The sequence below is a fragment of the Artemia sp. Qi Xiang Cuo genome, chromosome 16, assembly GCF_049724085.1.
Source record: "Artemia sp. Qi Xiang Cuo chromosome 16, ASM4972408v1, whole genome shotgun sequence".
Taxonomy (NCBI): Eukaryota; Metazoa; Arthropoda; class Branchiopoda; order Anostraca; family Artemiidae; genus Artemia; species Artemia sp. Qi Xiang Cuo.
The window spans coordinates 5,804,963-5,824,977 of NC_142809.1; the positions used below are offsets into that span (position 1 = coordinate 5,804,963).

A 20,015-nucleotide genomic window follows, 5' to 3' on the forward strand; every position below is an offset into this window, starting at 1 on the left:
TCAGTATTTTTCTTTTACTGTTAATTAATCAAAAAAAACTTTTTGCACAAAATAAGTTTTTTCAAAAAAAGTAAAGAACTCCATTAAACCAAAAAATGAACAAAAATAGTATAAAAAAATCAAATAATCTACCAAGCATACAACTACCACAAATCAGTAGTTTTTGCGACAACACTTTCTATATGACATTATATGCCCCCAGGGCATAAATTACAACTTTTGCCCTGAGAGCTGTGGGGGGTTGTCATACTCAAAAACATAATTTCCGGACCTTGAACTACGTTCAACAAAATGGCTATATAAAAATGTTGATCGGTAGTGTTTGGGGAAATGATGGGTATGGGGAGGCATTCGCTTTCCGATCGCTTTTGACTATTAATAAGGGCACCAGCCCTCTCAATTCTCAATGATAAAAGCCTTATATGCCCCCAGGGCATAACTTACAACCCTTACCCTGAGGGCTGTGGGGAAGGGGGGGGGTTGTAATCTTCAAAGACCTTATTTCCGAAATTTTCAACTAAGTTGAAAAAATGGCTATCTCAAAATTTTGATTGGATGTGTTTGGGGAAATGGTGGGCGTGAGAGGGGGGTTAGTTGTCCTCCAATCACTTTCGACTATTAAAAAGGGCACTAGCCCTTTTAATTTCCAATCGATTGAGCCCTTTTTCAAGTGTCTACGAAAAAGCTTTCAATAAAAACTTTATATGCCCCCAGGGCATAACTTACAACCTTAGCCCCGAGGGGTCTGGGGGGAGTGTTATCCTCAAAGGCCTAATTTCCAGAACTTTCAACTACGTTGAACAAACTGGCTATCTGAAAATTTTGATTGGATATGTTTCGGGAAATGGTGAGCGTGAGACGGGGGTTAGTTACACCTCCAATCACTTCCGACCATTAAAAAGGGCACTAGCCCTCTCAATTTCCAATTGAATGATGCCCTTTTGAAGTTTCTCCGACAACGCTATCTATAAAAACCTTATATGCCCCAGGGTAGAATACAACCTTTGCCCTGGGGGCTCTCGGGGTTTGTCATCCTCAAATACATAATTTCCAGGACTTTCAACTACGTTGAACAAAATGACTATCTCAAAACTTTGATTGAATGTGTTTGGGGAAATGGTGGGCGTGAGAGGGGGTTGGTTGCTCTCCATTCACTTTTGACTATTAAAAAGGGCACTAGCCCTTTCAATTTCCAATCAAAAAGCCGTTTTTAACAAAATGAATATCTCAAAATTTTGATTGGATGTGCTTGGGTAAATGGTGGGCGTGAGAGGGGGGTTAGTTGTTCTTCAATCACTTTCGACTATTAAAAAGGGCTCTTGCCCTTTCAATTTCCAATCGAATGAGCCCTTTTCGAAGTTTCTACGACAACTTATAAGAACCTCATTACCCCCAAGGCATAACTTACAACCCTTGATCTGAGGGCTGTGGAGGTGGGTTGTCATCCTCAAAGACCTAATTTCCAGAACTTTAAACTACAATGAAAAAAAATGGCTGTCTTAAATTTTGAATGCATATGTTTGGGGAAAAGGTTGGCGTGAGAGGAGGGTTAGTTGCCCTCCAATTACTTTCTACTATTAAAAAGGACACTAGCCATTTCAATTTCCAATCAAATAAGCTCTTTTTGAAGTTTCTATGACAATGCTTTCTATAAAAAAACCTTATATGCATACAGGGCATTACTCACAACCGTTGCCCTGAGGGCTGTGGGGGGGGGGGGGGGTTGTCATCCTTAAAGACTTTATGTCCAGAAATGTCAACAACGTTGAATAAATTAGAAGTCTAAAAATTATTATCGGATGTGTTTGAGAGATTATTGGGCGTTAGAGGGGGGTTAGTTGTCCTCAAATTCCTTTCTATTATTAAAAAGAGCACTTGCCGTTTGAATTTCCAATCGAATGAGCCCTTTTTGAAGTTTCTATGTCAAAGCTTTCTATAAAAAACCTTATATGCCCCCAGGGCATAACATATAACCCTTGCCCGGAAAACTGTGGGGAAGTGTCCCGCTCAGAGATATAATTTCCAGAACCTTCAACTACAATAAACAAAATGGCTATCTCAAAATTTTGATTGGATGCGTTTGGGGAAATGGTGGGCATGGAAGGGATGTTAGTTGCCTTCGAATAACTTTCGAATATTAAAAAGGGCGCTAGCCATTTCAATTTCCAATCGAATGAGCCTTTTTTGAAGTTTCTACGACAACGCTTTCTATGAAAACCTTGTATGCCCCCAGGGCATAACTTATAACTCTTGCCCTGAGGGCTTTAGGTTTTTTTTTCATCCTCAAAGACCTAATACTCAGAACTTTCAACTACGACGAACAAAATGGCTATCACAAAATTTTGATTGGATGTGTTTGGGGAAAAGATGAGCGTGAGAGGGGGATTAGTTGCCCTCTAAATACTTTCGACTATGAAAAAGGGCACTAGCCCTTTGAATATCCAATCGAATGAGCCTTTTTTGAAGTTTCTACGACAACGCTTTCTATGAAAATCTTATGTGCCCCCAGGGCATAACTTACAACCCTTATCCTGAGGGTTGTGAGGGAGTGTCCTCCTCAAAAACATAATTTCTAACTGGAAATCAATTACGCTGAACAAAATTGCTATCTCAAAAATTTGATTCGATGTGTTTGGGGAAATGTTGAGCGTGGAAGGGGTGTTAGTTGCCTTCCAATCACTTTCGACTATTAAAAAGGGCAGCCATTCCAATTTCCAATTGAATGAGCCCTTTTCGAAGTTTCTACGACAACTCCTTCGATACGAAGTGCCCTGGTCTAAAACCCCAAAAAAATAATGAAAAAAATAATACATTGTGCCAACATCGTTCTTTACTTAGGCAGCGCTATTGTGCTGCCTATGCTACCCAGTAAGAAAGGCAATTTGTTTTGCCTGGCGTCATCACAAATGAATTTTCTAAATTGACAGGTAAAATCGAAAATGATGTTGATTGACGTCATAAATGACCGTTTCCAGTGATTTTCTTATTAGTTTATCAATATCAAGTTACTGCAAAGCAAAGAATCTATCATGTGTAACATTCTTAGCAAAATGTTGAATTTTGAGAAGGAAAAAGATGTATGGTGTCCTGTAGGAGAGAAGAGAGCAGTAGTGAAGAAGGCGAATATCTGTAAATCTACTGGAACTTCTAAACTGGGACCTGTGGCTAAAAAAGCTGACATGGAAAATGTAAATTCAGGTCAGATAGACAAAAAGGCCGCAATTGAAAAGATGGCTAGAAGTAAACAGATTGATCCGTTGGAAAAACTAGACAAAGAGATTGCCGCAGTTGCGAAAATGCTATCCATATTTTGCTATCCATTCCCCAGAAGTGAGGAAAAGATTCAGATTGCGGAAGCAATTAATGGATTTTATACGACAGACAAACTCACTTGCGGAAAAATTGAAAAGATACCAAAGCCAAATTGGAACACGTAATATTGACGGAATTTTATCCAGTTTTTATTTTCAAATTGTCAAATTGAGTTCAACCATAGACACCTTGGAAAAAGAAATGGAAAAGATGCAAAATGATAAAGATAAAGAAGAAGGTTCAGGTTTAAGCCAAAATAAAGTTGAGCCCCTGGGTCAAAACAAAGTAGGCCAAGATCAAACTGATGCGAATGAAAACATGCTATCCAATTTACGCATGGCTGTATTTACGAATCAAATAGATGCGGTGGAATCTCATCTAAAAAATGGAGTACACCCTAATTTGAAGGATAATTTCCAGAAAACAGCTTTACATTATGCCGCTGAAGGAAATAGACTAGATATTTGTCAGCTACTAGTTTCAAATGGGGCAACTGTATATTTTTTAGATTCTAAAATTTTCATGCACTTACATTATGCTGCCAGACGAGGCGCATTGGATATTTGTCAGTTTCTAATGTCAAATCGTGCTGTTATTAGGCCTAAAAAAGAAAAAGAGTCAACCCCTTTTGCCGTTACAAAACCAGAAGAGGCGACGGAAGAAGTAAAAGTCAATGACTTTACTCCAGAGCCAGCAACAAAGGAAAAAATACCAGACAGCTGGGAGGAGCTTGTGGACGATGAGGAAATAACCACACGAGAAAAAGAACAGCATCAAGACAATGCTGCTCAGAACGAAGCAGAAGAAAACCCCTGTAAAGAGCGTAAACCCAAAAGATTAATTCTTACAGCAAAGCAAAAACACAAAAAGCAAAGAATGGCGGCAACTTTAGAAGCATGGGCCGATTCACCATCTTTTCTTCTTCCTGAACAGAAAAGAATGACTGAAAAGACAACTCGACCTGGAACAAGAATCAGGCCTAAAAAAGAAAAAGAGTCAACCCCTTTTGCTGAGACAAAACCAGAACTGGCGACGGAAGAAGTAAAAGTCAATGACTTTACTCCAGAGCCAGCAACAAAGGAAAAAATACCAGACACCTGGGAGGAGCTTCTGGACAAAGAATAAATAACCACACCAGAAAAAGATTCTGACAATAATACATCTCTACATTGCGCTGTGAATTCAAATGCAATGGTTGTTGTTAAATATCTTTTAGAAAAGGGAGCAGACCCCCACCTGGAAAATTGTAGCAAAGTAACAGCTGTAGATACAGCTGCTAAACAAAGCTCACTGGCTATTAATCTTCTGCTGAATGGAATCAAAGAATGGTAAAACTGAAGTCGGCTCGTATGTAAGAGTGATATGAGGGAGAACTGGGAATACAAACTATTCTGATTACCAAAATCTTGGAAATATAAGCGTCAAACTAATACTTGATGGTTCTACGAAACCTGGCTTGTTGGTTCAAATCGAAAAATGGTCGGATGTGGAGAGTAATCACAAGTTTTTGTGAAGGGAAGTTTCGGTATATATAGCCTAAAAACTATTTGATTTATGTGTAATTCTGTCTGTGTGCCTTTTATAAATTAAAATTAGAAATTGTTCTTATTTGCTTTTGGATTATTGCTTAAATTATTATTATTATCTTTTTTTTATGGGGGTCTGATGTTGAAAAAAGAGCAATGGAAATGGTGTGAATACAAATTTACTTATGACCTACAACCATTTTCTTATTCAAGGCATCTTAAACGTTGTTAAGTCAAAATTTATAGAAACAAATTCGAGGTAACGTCTTTTTTGCGTGAAATTATTATAACCCTATTTTCTTATTCAAGGCATCTTAAACGTTGTTAAGTCAAAATTTATAGAAACAAATTCGAGGTAACGTCTTTTTTGCGTGAAATTATTATAACCCTATGAAGTTACTCAAATAGTTCATGTAGGTATCGTATTGAAATTTCAAAACACCGATTTAATGTACAATTCTGGGATTAGTGGAACGCCCGTGTTGGCTTCCAGAGAGGACACAGTTTCAAAATCTTATATTTTCTTGTTTGCTACAATGGTGTAATTTCGTCAAAATCTTGATTTGTTTTGGTAGTTGTTACTTGTTTTTGGGAGTAAATTGAATTTGATGTTTTTTTTTTTTTTTTTTTTTTTTTTTTTTTTTTTTTTTTTTTTTTTTTGAACTATGGAAATTAATTAGTGCAATATTGCAAATTCTGAAAATTAAATTCATGAATGCCGCATCTATTTAGCTGTTATGTAAACATATACAGTATGAATGGGAGAAAGGAGGGGCCAAAGCCCTTCCCCAACCTTATTCATTTCTTCTACATGGTATATAGAAGAACATTGTTCCGGTAAAATATCAAATCAGTTTTTAAATTAAATAAATCGAACGAGCAAGCATTAAATGCAACAAAGTTAATGAAAAAAGTTTAAAATACTGAGATACTAGAATTTTCTCCACTAGAATCCACTAGAATTTTTTAGTGGATAAAATCCACTAAAATTTCTATTTTGGCTGGTAACGCAATCATTTTCGTAACTGAAAGCCATGTACATATCGTTGCATTTTTTTGTGTGGAAGGGGGGCGGGTAAAAAATTTGAGAAAAATAGCAAAAAGAGGCACGTTTATTGGAAATATAAGATATTGCTGGAAAATAATTCAAAAATTGACACTTGGGGCGACAAGGTGACCTGAAATCGACCTTGTTTGCGTGCATGATGGATCCTTTGTGCAATGTTCTGGATTTCTTTTTTGATACCAACTGTTATGAATAATTTTCTAGCCAGTAAAATGAGAAGCGAGTTGGTAAAAAACTGGGCTCGTTCTTTCAAACATATTGGTTATTAATGTCTCCATACATTTTGCATATTTTAAGGGCCATTACATACTTTTAAGGATGTAAAGGGTTATTTTTGAAGAAGTATAAGACGTAACGTACGCTGATTATTTGAATATGTATCTTACGTCTTGAAGTATAAGACGTATAAGACATCTTATACGAAGAAGTATAAGACGTCTGAAGAAGTATTTCTTCTTCAGAAGTATAAGACGTATCTTAATGATTATTTGAAGACGTACCTTACGTCTATAAGACAGGTAAGACATCTGAAGACGTATTTCTTGTTCAGAAGTATAAGACGTATCTTACTGATTATTTGAAGACGAATCTTACGTTTATAAGATGTAAGATAGAAGTGTAAAAGTCTTATACGAAGAAGTATAAGACATACAAGACGTCTGAAGAAGTAGCTCTTTTTTAAAAGTATAAGACGTATCATACGGATTATTTGAAGACGTACCTTACGTCTATAAGACGTAAGATAGAAGTATAAGACGCATAAGACATCTGAAGAAGTATTTCTTGTTCATAAGTATAAGACGTATCTTACTGATTATTTGAAGACGTACCTTACGTCTATAAGAAGTAAGATAGAAGTATAAAAGTCTTATACGAAGAAGTATAAGACATACGAGACGCCTGAAGAAGTAGCTCTTCTTTACAAGTATAAGACGTATATTACTATTCATTTTTAGGTTGTTCGAACAAAAGGTCGACCGATAGCTAGTGGTGAGATGTCTCGATTCCATGCTCTCGTGTTCTTAGCTGGCCAACTTGGAATAGGGCTGAGCATTCTCCTTCAGTTTAATTGGAATTCTATTCTCATTGGAGCTTCGTCGCTAGGTATGTAGCTGTCTACTGTAGCATTTCAAAAAAAAAAAAAATGGAAAAAGATCAGCTCTGTTCAATTCAAATAAGGGGTGTTTTTAAGAAGAATGATGAAGAAGTTGAGTAATTACATTGGTTTAATCTTTACAGTGCTAAGGATATCAAAATAAAGACATTTATCTCACCCCCTGGACCAGAGGCGGTTTTAGGGGGAGACAGAGGGGCTTTCCTGGGTGCAGGTATTTTAGGGGCGCAAAATTTCGAATAAATTATATTAGACGGCGAAGGTTGCCAGTAAGTATAAAGAAATTGAATCCAAAATTTTCATTTTTCCCATATCTTTTCCCATTTAAAGCAAGAAAAGTCAGATTTAAATAAATGTAAAATTTTGTTAATGAATGAAAAGTTTGTTTGTAAGTGAAAATTTTGTTAAAATTTGGCCCAAAAATCTTTGGAAGGCAAGGGGCGCTAATCAAGATTTTGTCCGGGCACATGAGAGGGCAGAACCACCACTGCCTTGAACCCATATTAGGTCTGTTCATACCTGAAATTGTAATTTTCTCAGATTTTTCTTTTGGTTGCTACAAACTTATGAAGCCATAGGGCAGCAACACGTTCTCCTCAGTGTTGCCATGCTAGACAGTGAATATAAATAGACGACACTAATGAATTGTATCTGACAATGCTTTTTGAGCGCAAAAATTCAAGCAATGACGATTGTTAAATCCTAAAGACGACTGCTGCACCTTCAAGGGAACGCTATACTTTCTTCACTTCCTGGAGGGGAATTCTCGATTTAAAAAGAAAGCATGAATGCAAATTGTCTTTTACCATCTAAAGTATCTGGCTCTACTAGCCAAATTAAGCTCTCTAATCAAAACAACTAATTCCAACAGACGAATTAAGTTTTCTAATCAAAATAACTAGCTCTACTAGTCAAATTAAGGTCTCTATTCAAAAGAACTAGCTCTACTACCCAGAGTAAGCTCTCTGAACAAAGTAACTCATTCCACTAGCCAAATATAGCTCTCTAATAAAAAGAACTAGCTCTACTAGCCAAATTCAGCTGTCTTATCAAAAGAACTCGCTCTAAGCTCTCCAAACAAAAGAAAGAGCTCCACTAGCCAAATTCAGCTTTCGAATAAAAAAAACAGCTTTATTACCCATGTTAAGCTCCCTAACCAAAAGATATAGCTCTCCAAGCCAAATTCAGCTCTCTAATCAAAAGAACTAGCCCTATGAGCCAGATTAAGCTCTCTAAACAAAAGAACTAGCTCCACTAGCCTAATTCAGCTGTGTAAACGAAAGAACTATCTCTACTAGCCATATTAAGATCTCTAAACAAAAGAGCTAGCTCTATTAGCCAAATCCAGTTCTCTAAACAAAATAACTAGCTCTACTGGCCAGATTAAGCTCTGTAATCAACATAACTTGCTTTACTAGCCAAATGCAGCCATCTAATAAAAAAAACTAGCTCCACTATCCAAATCAACTACTAGCCAAATTAACTAGATTGATTAAACAACGTAGGAATACGGATTGTTTTGATCATCTGGTTGGAACCTTTTTCATGCTTTTTAGGCGATTTTAAATAAGTATCGATGTCAACCAAAAATTTGCTCCAGCTGAAAGGTTGTTTGTTCAGTGAAAACGTTCTGTGGATCCTGAAATGTGCAACTGAGTGCCTAAAACTTACAGTTGAGCAGAAGAAACCCTTCGTTTTTCATTAGACTTCCATTTTGACTTTGATTGGAAAGTCGGAAATTGAATATGTTGCAGACTCAGCAAAAGTCTTACCTTGATATTTTAAAAATGAAAAAGCTGATAGTGCAGATTATTTTTTTGGTATTGTAAGTTCAAAAAATCAATGCATAGTTTATACGAACTAATAGTATTTCTTTCGAGTTAATCGAAATTGACACAATGTTTCGCTTTTATACAAAACTATTGGTCTGATAAAGGCTGAATGTCTTAGAAGTCTTTTTCAATATTATACTGAATTTAGATTTAAAACTCGATTCGTAAACCCACTGAAATGATAAAATTAAATTAATATTTTTTCTTATTTAATGTCACAAGTTGAATAAGCTAAAAAGTTGTGTCTGAAACATTTGGTGTACATCCCTATTTTTTATGGATATCTTTTTGCATCGATAACTTATCCTAATTTTTCGACCTTTCTTAAATTAAATATTATGTCCCTGTAAGCTCTGTTCAACCTTATAGATTACTTCCTCTGATCTAATCACCTTTGTGTTATAACTTAACTAGCAGCGAATACTAATGGCAGACGCTTGACAGGCATAAAAACAATAAAAATAGCAGTATTCCATATCAAAGAGGATGAGTAACTTATCAAAGCGAGAACTATCGCTAGGATTGAAAAATGAATCATCAACACCATCTAACTTTTGGCGTCTCTTGGCATTTTTTCACGCTTCGCAATTGTGTTTTTCTTAAAAATTGAGATAAGACACTCACTTTGTAGTAATACAAAAAAAATTACTACACTAATATTGCCTTATTATTATACTGAAAAAATATCAAGAAATGCCAAACGCTAGATGATGTTTTTTTTTTTTTTTTTTTTTTTTTTTTTTTTTTTTTTTTTTTTACTTCCGCCAGTTCCCATTTTTGTAAGTTGCTGGTACTCATTGGTATATAAATTTTTTTTAGAACCATAAAAATAATTCACCCCCCTTCCCGCCCATATAATTTAAATCACTTTTTGCCCCCCCCCCCCTAAAAAAAAATCTTTTTTGAAGTTTCAAATTGACCACTCATCCACGTGACAAAATATGTCAATAATTTCCCATATTTTAGGTTTTGTAGCAGTATATCCTGCCATGAAACGGATCACATACTGGCCTCAACTTGTTCTAGGTCTAACATTTAATTGGGGTGCACTAATGGGCTGGTCAGCTCTACACGGGACAACAGATTGGTATTCCGTATTGCCTCTCTATGCTGCATGTGTCTGTTGGACGATAATATATGATACGATCTATGCCCATCAAGTATGTATTTTCTCTCATTGATCACTTTTTGTATTATTGTTTCAATTTCACTTTATTAATATCTTAATGTAAAAATATCCTATGTACTGTAGAGTATTTTTTTTGCATAAAGGCAGAGTTTTAGGGGACCTTGGGGGTGCCTGCTTTTACAGAAGGGCTTCAGCACTAGCAATAACGGTAATAAGCTGCTAATCTTTGTAATTATTTTATTTATTTTGGCAGTATACAATGGTGATTGTCCCTTTTTTAATTAGCTTCAAAATGAGTGTCTCAGGATCACTTCTGTTGTGAAACTGTTTCATAGCCTACTTGTACATAGGGACAGGGAATTCCCCCACACTCAATAAATTTCAAAAATAGGCTGTAGTAAAATCATCAAAACTGGAAAGCTGCGAGTGAAACATGTGATGTGACTCAAGAAACGCATTTCATGTCTATCTTCACAAAATGGTCTTTTTGTGATTGGTTGACATGTTTTCATAAAATAGTCCAATAAAAATTTAGGAATAAAACAGATATTCATCTGGAAAACAGGTGCCTCTCGGCGTTTTCACTAGTTTCATATTACATTCCGTTAAGTGTGGAAAGTTTTCTGTAGTATATCCGTAGATTGCGTTTCGGATTCCGTAGAATTTTCCATAAGCCACTAGGTGACATAAAAGTGTCGTAGTCCTGAAAAAAATTTGTCAGGTTTTTCCGTCGTAATCGTTCACTGGTACAAGATAGGAACTTTGGCCAGATTTGAAGCTTTTTCCCCTTTTGCTGACCAGTAATGTTTTCCAAAATTTCCTGTTTTCCAAGGGTTTTTCCGCATTCCCTTTCTGTCATTTCCTTAAAGAAATAATTTGTCTTTATAAAGTATTCTATATGAAGCTTTTTGAGGTTGAAGTATAAAAGAAGCCGTTATTTATAGTCAAAAACTTGAGAAAACAAAATGTATTACTCAGGAAAAAAGTGGCCACAGTCTCTTGTTCAATCAACTTTCGTATGTACGGTTATTACTAAGCTTATTTGTTACTTTGCTACAGCAAGAAAATCTTATTAACCAAATAGGAGTTATTAGAGTAAGCCTTGCTGAACTCTTGGTTAGATACAATATTACACGAACGACAGATTGCTAAGATCTTCCTTGTCGGCCAACCATCTAGGGCCAAACGAAAAGCAAGTCGTCCCCGAATGGGGTGAGAGGAGGTCGCACGGACAGATTTAAGGGAATTTGAACTTCTCGGAAGGGTGTAAAGAGCAAGCCTTTGAATCCCAATGGAGGAGGAGCGTACATAGCTATGTCGGCATCGGGTGGCTTGGTGCTATAATGAGTTGTTAGTAGTATTAAAGCTCCTTACATTGTTCTCTGTTTGAATCTCTTCCTAAAGTTGCTGTAAACATCATTGATATCTACCATAACATCTTGATTTGTAGAAATATGTGCAGGTCTGTTTCATTTGCCCTCTCCTGTCTGATTTTGGAGCTGTGACTTCAGCAAACTCTGAGAAAGCTATTTCTTCTAGTTGAGGCGATGGTGACCACCAGGGTTGCTGCACAACTGATAACAAATCCATAACATTTCTCTTAGGAAGTCTTTGCCAATTTCGGCTAGCGGCACTTTGTAACGTTGTTTTTACATTTATATCGCTAATACCAAGATGAAAGAATATGTATTCTTTGGTTTGCAAGTTTGACGCTAAAATCTGTATCTTCTGTTTTGCAAGCTTGACTCAAGCTTAATGCTCCCTAGCCCACCTCAAACTCAATGCAAGTCTAGGATAAGTATTAGTGTATTGGTAGTTTGCTGCAATTTCTCATCTGATAATTTAGGATGAATGAAAATTGCTGTAATCAGTAATAAATCCAATAAAATCTGGAGAAAATTCGGAATCTCGAAAATCCTGAAAGGAATCTTTCCAAAACCCAAAGGATCCTTCATTACAGGAAATATCTTGTAAGGTAGAAGCATTGGCAATAAGGGAGGCAGTGGCTTCGAGAACAAAGTCACAAAAGGAATAATGTCTCTTGACTAGCTGTATAAGATAGATCTTAAGAGTGGAATAGGTTTTAAAAATATTTAAGATAGATCTTAAAAGTGCCAAACCTAGGTTACTAGGTAAATTTATAATAGAAAAATAGATTTGTAAAGAAGAGACATTCTGTTGCTGTGAGGTATTTCAAGTGAATTATTAAAGCATAGTCTACAGCAGAAAAATGAAGCGTTTGGTACAGAAAGAGATCAAGCCAATTTTTCTTAGAGAGTTTTGAGGGATAGGGTGGGACTACTACTACTACTAACGACTCACCTCAGCACCAAGCCGCCTGAGGCCAACACAGCTACGCACGCTCCTCCTCCACCCCAATATATTCAAACCCTCCCTTTTCACACCCGCCCACAAAATTCACATTTCCTTTAAATCTTTCTTTATAACGTCCTCCCACCCCAGACGAAGACGACCTGCTTTCCGTTTAGCCCTAGATGGTTGGCCGAAAAGAACAATCTTCGGCAATCTATCATCCTTCATCCGCACAACGTGCCCTAGCCACCTCAACCTTTCTTTTAGCCCTAGAGAGCGGTATTGAACCACATTTTTTGTATAGCCTGTTGTTTGAAATACGGTCAGTCAACCGGGTACCCAGAACAATCCTTAAGCAATTTCTCTGGAAAACATCTAGCAAATCTTCATCCGCTTTTCGGAGCGTCCATACTTCAGAGCCATATTTGACCACAGTCATCACTATAACTTTTAATATTCTAATCTTGGTTTGCATACTTATCTTCCTATGCTTCCAAAGTTTTTTTAACTGTGAAAAAAACACCCTGAGCCTTGGCTATTCTACTTTTAACATCTTCACTGCTCCCACCATCTGTACTAATAATACTACCAAGGTAAGTGAAGCTGCCCACCTGATCAATCTTTTCGTTAACCAACGTCACCTTTTCATCTTCACTTATTCCTAGCCTTAGTGAATTAGTCTTATCAACATTAATTTTCAAACCTATTCTAGCACCCTGAAGTCACAAAACCTCTAAATCATTTTGCTCACACTTTCATCTAGGACATCAGCATAATCCAAGTCCAGGAGACTTTTTCCTCCCCATTTGATTCCGTGGTCTCCTATTGCCTTTCCTGTGCTCCTTAATACATAGTCCATCAAAATAATCCATATAAAGGGGGATAGAACACAGCCCTGCTTAACTCCTGATTTAATAAAAAACCAGCTGCTAACCTCATTTCCTACCTTAACCGCAGCAGTGTTATTCTCGTACATAGCACTAATCACTTTAATGTATTTGTCTGGTATACCATACAATAATAAAACCTTTACTAAAGCTCTTCTATCAACAGAATCGAACGCTTGCTCATAATCTATAAAACTGAGGGCCAAAGGTGTTTGAACAATCAGGCACTTCTCAATTGTTAGCCTAAGAGTGAAAATTTGGTCGACACATCCTCTACCTTTTCTAAAACCGCACTGTTTTTCTATTAAAACTTTGTCTACGGCATCTCTCAGTCTAAAAAGTATAATATTACTAAATAATTTACTACCTACAGAGACCAGACTAATGCCTCGATAATTACCACACTCACTTTTATCACCTTTCTTATAAAGTGGCATAATTATAGTTTTCCTAAAATCGTTAGGTACTTCCCATTTTTAAAAATCATATTCATAATCTTCAGTAACTTATTTTTAACCTCAGAGCCACCATATTTAAGAAACTCATTTACCACCCTATCAGCACCTGGAGCCTTATTATTTTTTAATTCTTTTAGTAATGTTGCTAATCCTTCCTCACAAAGAAAATTTTCCTTCACATCAAAGATATCACAAACTTATACATTTTCCTCTATATCTCTCCCTGCATCACGGTCTTGGCGTTACGGACCCTCAAAATAATCTATCCATATAACTTTACTTTTTTTATTGTTGCTAATTAAAGCCCCATACTTATCTTTAACTGGACCAGGTCTACGTTGACTCCTCCTACTCAATTTGTTGGAGTGTTAGTACAATATATTACTATTGTTTCGTCTAGATGCATCTTCCAGATCCTCGACAATTTTATCCATGGCCTCCACTTCACACCTCCTTAGTTCATATTTTAATTCCTCTAGGGCATGTGGAAGAAGGCTTAAGTAGTTGTGATACAGAAAACAATTAAAAAAATTTTGGGAGGATATTTGCAATACCTAGTGTGATTGATATTAGTGGGTATCACTGAGTTGAATCTGTATAGCCATTATGCAATATTAAGTTTTGTCCTTATGGATCATGGATCAACTAAGAGCGAAGTTGGCTCTATATGTTATTATTCTTTTTTTCACCAAGCCACTTCGTATGGAAGGAGTCGTCGTAGAAACTTCGGAGATGGCTCATATCGATTTGAAATTTAAAGTTCTAGTGCCCTTGTTAAGAGTCAAAAGTGATTGGAGGACAACCACCCCCTCACGTGAAACTTTTTGCTGCCCTTCCCCCGAAGTCATGAAGAAGCCATTGATCAGGATAGATGAAAGGTCCTATAACTATAGAATTCGTGAGTTATAGAATTCGTCCTAGTTTTTGAGAGTTCTAGAAATAAAGGGAAATATTACCAGCCAGTTTGTTTGGAATAATTTTTCCAAATTATATTGCAGAAACCACAAACCAGTAATTTTTGTTTCTTTTAAGTCTCAACTTTGCTTTTTGTATCGTTTTTAAAATTAATTTCAAAATCAGGAACGGTGTTCAGATAGGATACCGTAACACCGATTGAAGTTTATGATTAGTGTCCAGTTAGTAAAGTAGTTCGTCTGCCATGGTTCAACTGTCTGCTCAAATAGAAATCTAGATGCAGAGATACTCATCGGAGACGTGGGCCAAGACCCAGACACTGATGACAAAGGTGGATGCCATCCAGATGGAGCACCCTCCGAAAGATTGAACGCGTCAGATGGTTTGACAGGGTACGAAACTTGGAAACTGTCTGGTGTTTCGAATTACCCCCCCCCCCCCCCTACTCGAACAGCTGGTGTCTCGCTCAGTCTATTGGTATGGCTATCTACTTTGTCTGCTCCTCCCCGCAAAATCTCCCACCCGATTCATCTTCTAATTTGATCCAACTGTAAAGGGTTGGAAGTGCCACAGACGAAGACCACAGACCAGGTTGGCGAACCTCATTTGCGGTCGACTCACTTCACGAATCATCAACCCCAACGAAGTTCCAACTCGACCACAATAGGTCACTCTGGATAAAACTAACGGTGCTGGTATCCTGCACCGATTCTGAAGCTGGCGTATCCTCTGAATCTGGGAGGTTATAAAATTGCTTTTTCATAGGTGTACGCTGATTGGCTCTCTCAGAATTATTTTGGTCCTCTTTTAGGCAAAATTGCTGCTTTGTCCAGCAAATGTCATAAATCGTTTTTTCTGTGACTTTTTCTCTGCTTATTAGAAACGGCACTAACAATATTGTTTGAAACTGCTATTTATAAGAGTTTAACATATTATCAAATCCTTAAAAAAAGAATAGTTAAATTATAAAACTCATCCACAGTTTTTCACTGCTGTATGGAATGCTTGAATGTTGAGGGACGAATCTGCGACCATCTGTAGACACGGGGTTTCAAATTGAGAACCTATGTATATGTTCATTTGATAATTCTGAGCCGCTGGCTATCTCAGAGTCTTTGTTCGACAGTATTTTTGTCCTTGTCGGTCCAAAATGCTTGCATTATAGCATAAAATTGGAAAAATCACATTTTTGTGGCACAGTTTCTTTAGTTGCTTAAAAATAATGATCGCCAAATTCCAATTCTACGGAATCTATTGATCTGAATTGTTAGTAAAGGTTACTAGACTTAGGTTAGTAAAGTAATATGAAAGTAGATGGCACTAGTCTTCATATTTCAAACCGGCGGTGCTGGTCGTCGCTTCACGGCCCTTCTTGACTTTGGTTAAATAGAATAAAACGAGTGGAGTCCCTTTTAGAAAGAAATCTAAACTGATGAATACTTACCTCCACTTATTTTTACAGGATAAATATGATGATGCAGTAGTTGGTGTTAAGTCAACCGCTCTGCGCTTTGGCGCCGACACAAAGAAATGGTTGAGTGTTTTTGGTGTGGGTATGATTACAAACTTATCTATGGCTGGTTATATGAGCTCCCAATCATGGCCTTTTTATGCCTCAGTTGTGTTGACAGCCATTCATATTGGAAGACAGGTATGCTTCTACGGAAGTTGTTACCTAATAGGCCTAACCATGAAGATTTTGCGCTCTTACAGTAAAAGCCTGCTTTATAGACACTAGCCCCTACAGGGCTAATCAGTTGTAGAAGGCACTGACGCTAAAATCTACTTTCCTTCAGTCTTATGTAATATTTTGTTTTGCGCAAAAACCGAGATTGTATGGGATAGTACAAAAAAAGGCTCGGGAATATGACAACTGATTTTATGGAATTTTGAATACGTATTTGAAGACGAGATCCTCGGATATCTTTTTAGCTTCTATTAAGCAAAAACCTTTCTTATAAAACGTATTTTTTACGTAACACCTTTAAATTAGGTGTCGTTTTCTTAGACCACACTGCCGTTCTAAGACGAACAAATAAACTTTCAAATGGGGATAAATCCATTTATTTAGACAGTGAAAAAACAGGTACAAAAGTCAAGATATTTTGGTCACATATACAGCGACCATTTTCAGTTAAAATACTAAAACAATAAAATTGAAACTTGCATATTTACAAACAACAAAATAAAAAAGCTTTTGGGGTCATTCACAAAATAATGAACTTCCAGATTATTCACTAGATTATTTTCAGAGAGTTCATTGACAAAATTCATTCAAAGTCTTGATGTAATCTTCTTTCTTTAATCTTGCCCAAATGTAAAACAAATTTCCACTGAAAGTGGTAAAGCCGTCCGTGTCTTCTAATTGCAAACCAAATGTTGAGTTTTTAGATGTTTACTGGGTTGGTCTCATTTCCCCATATATACGACGAATTTTCGACGTAACACCTTTAATTAGGGGTCGTTTTTTTAGACCATACTGCCGTTCTAAGACGAACAAATAAACTTTCAAATGGGGATAAATCCATTTATTTAGACAGTGAAAAACAGGTACAAAAGTCAAGATATTTCCGAAAAGTTATATATTTTGTTGCATATAAATATGTTAGTTTCAATTTTATTATTTTAGTATTTCTACTGAAGACGGTTGCTGTATATGTGACCGAAATATCTGGACTTTTGTACCTGTTTTTTCACTGTCTAAATAAATGGATTTATCCCCATTTGAAAGTTTATTTGTTTTTCTTATAAAGAACTTTCTATATAAAAGCCCTTCTATGTATATGAACTGTATATAGTCTTACGGACGAGTATAGGTTGTTAAAAACTATAACTATAGTATAGGTTGTTAATAGTATTAAATAGTAATTAAATAGGTTGTTAAGAGTATAGGTTGTTAATAACTATAACTATAGTATGGGTTGTTAATAGTATTAAATACGTTGTTAAGAGTATAGGTTGTTAACAACTATAACTATAGTATTGGTTGTTAATAGTATTAAATAGTAATTAAACAGGCTGTTAATAATAACTATAGCGATTGGTCATCTCAAAGTTTTTGCTCGATGGGATTTTGGCCCCGTTTGGACCAAAAAGATTTTATTTACACGATAAATTGGTAAAAATCAGCACTTTCTCGCTGCCCAATCTTTTCTTAGAAAGGAAAATAGCATATTCAATTTCCCTTCAAATAAACCATCTTATAATATTAATATTTATAATAATTAAAATATTATAATATAATAATTAAAATATTATAAGAAATTTCTTATAATATTCTACCACTGGCTCGAATCAATAACCCTGAAAAAATAAATAAATAAAGATGCATTTCCCATGCATGTTCCCAATTTCTATGTATTCTAGGTAAAATTTCTATGTTTTTAAATTTCTAGAATTTAAATTTTTAGGTAAAAGTATATTTTTTTGCATGTGAAACTACTGAGATAGGGGTGATGGACATACTGAATAGGGAGAGGGGGTTGAAATTTCATCAGTTGCACCCGCTTTCCAGTGTTCCCCATTTTCTAAATTGATTTATTTTTTGGAGAGCCGTTTACGGGCTCATTTGAAAACTAATGCTTATACCAACGTGTTTTCATAAATTTGTCTTGATAGCACTAAAATAAGATGCAATTTGTCACACAAAACTGAATTTTGGTGTCATTTCCGTATTATGTGTTATGATTTCTTTCTAGATGTCGTCCATTTGACGCTATTCTACTAAAGAGCAACCTGGGCAATGAGTTTGTTTTTCCTGCTTAGGTCAAGCTTGCCAGATATGTAGACCTGAGCAATGTAGGTCTTGTTTGTCCCATTAGTGAGGAAAAAAATTTTGAGAAAAAAAAACGCAAAAACAACGGTTCGATCAGTCCCTGACAAGGATATGCGAAAAGAAAAAAATATGATTGTCTTGACTGCTACTGGGCATGTAACACCTATTTTTGGCTTTATTGATTCGTGATGTTTAAAATAGATCCATTTTCTTGTCTACAATCAGCTTGCAGCTTATTTGATAAAACACAATTAAGAGGAAAAACATTTAAAAAGAAGTAATGGGCTGTATTGTTTCTAGACAGCACGTAAATGGGCTAACAATTGCTTTTCTCAATCCGCTTGGAACTTTTGGGGTAAAGTTCCAAGCGGTTCGCTCTTAACTAGGTTCCGGCTAAGAAAAAGCTTAAAGATTTTTTCTGAGTTTTTTTTTTTTTTTTTTTAAGAAATAGGCTGGTAGATGTTGGTGCAATTGAAGTCGCTTGTATTCTGGAGCAGGATGCTGAGCAGTGTTGCCACTTACCGATGCCAAAAAGCGGTGCCGGTCGATGAAAAAAGCGGTGTTTTTGCGGTATCCTTTTTACCGAAACCTATCTGGTGTGGCAACAAAATTAGCAAAAACCCTGAGATTTTTTATCATTACACATAAACCGGGTTTATTCTTTACTCTTCGTTATTAGTAACGAATTACTAATAGTAAAGGGCTAATTAGTAAGTAACGAAGTAAACTATTGGTAATAGGCCAACGGTACTATATTGTTTTCTAACCGCCACCACATTTTTCTAGGTTGGTTCAGTCAACTTGGATGATTCTAACGACTGTGCTAAAAAGTTTCAGAGCAACAAATATGTTGGATTGCTGTTATTTCTCGGTATAACAGCTGGTTCTTTTTTAAAATAAAGTTTTGTTTGAACAATGTTATTTCCTCCTTATATAATTGAGGAACATGTTTCAGAGCGACAAATATGTTGGATTGCAGTTAGAACTCGATATAGCAGCTAGTTCTTTTTTAAAATAGATATTTGTTGCTACTAGATATTAGATACTGTTCCTGATCTATTCAAAAGATTTATTTGAATTTAAGTGAATTGATCTTTTTTAACATCAAGGCAACTAAAGAAAAGAAAAAATCATATTTTGTCTCGGAAATATAAATACTACTAGTTAAAACTTCTAAAGTTTACCGCTCACGACGCTTCGCATCACAGTTCATAAAGACAATTATCATTATTAGTATTTAACCGTTTTTAAGTTCCAGAACATCAGATTACTACTACTACTAACAAATCACCGCAGCACCAAGCCGCCTGAGGCCAACACAGCTACGCACGCTCCTCCTCCACGCCAATCTATTCAAAGCCTCCCTCTTTATACCCGCCCACGAAGCTCCCATTTCCTTTAAATCTTCCTTTATGACGTCCTCCCACCCCAGACGGGGACGACCTGCTTTCCGTTTAGTCCTAGACGGTTGGCCGGAAAGAACAATTTTCGGCAATCTGTCATCCTTCATCCTTACAACGTGCCCTAGCCACCTCAACTTTTTTTTCATTATAGCCTTAGAGAGCGGTATTGAACCACATTTTTCGTAGAGCCTGTTGTTTGAAATATGGTCAGTCAGCCGGGTAAGCAGAACAACCCTTAAGCAATTTCTCTGGGAAAACATCTAGCAAATCTTCCATCTGCTTTTC

At 36.3% G+C, this 20,015-nt stretch overlaps 1 protein-coding gene across 4 annotated transcripts in view; it reads left to right on the plus strand.

Annotated features, from left to right (window-relative positions):
- Coq2 (ubiquinone biosynthesis protein COQ2, mitochondrial) overlaps positions 1-19,264 on the plus strand; it is a 43,196-nt gene extending 23,932 nt beyond the window's left edge. For all 4 annotated transcript variants that reach the window (XM_089101976.1, XM_089101975.1, XM_089101974.1 and 1 more), the window contains exons 4-7: positions 6,861-7,008; positions 9,817-10,010; positions 16,015-16,203; positions 19,114-19,264. In XM_089101976.1, the coding sequence (XP_088958102.1) occupies positions 6,861-7,008; positions 9,817-10,010; positions 16,015-16,203; positions 19,114-19,227 (645 nt within the window). In that variant the 3' untranslated portion in view covers positions 19,228-19,264. The remainder of the gene's footprint in view (positions 1-6,860; positions 7,009-9,816; positions 10,011-16,014; positions 16,204-19,113) is intronic.
- The last annotated feature ends 751 nt before the right edge of the window (positions 19,265-20,015 follow it).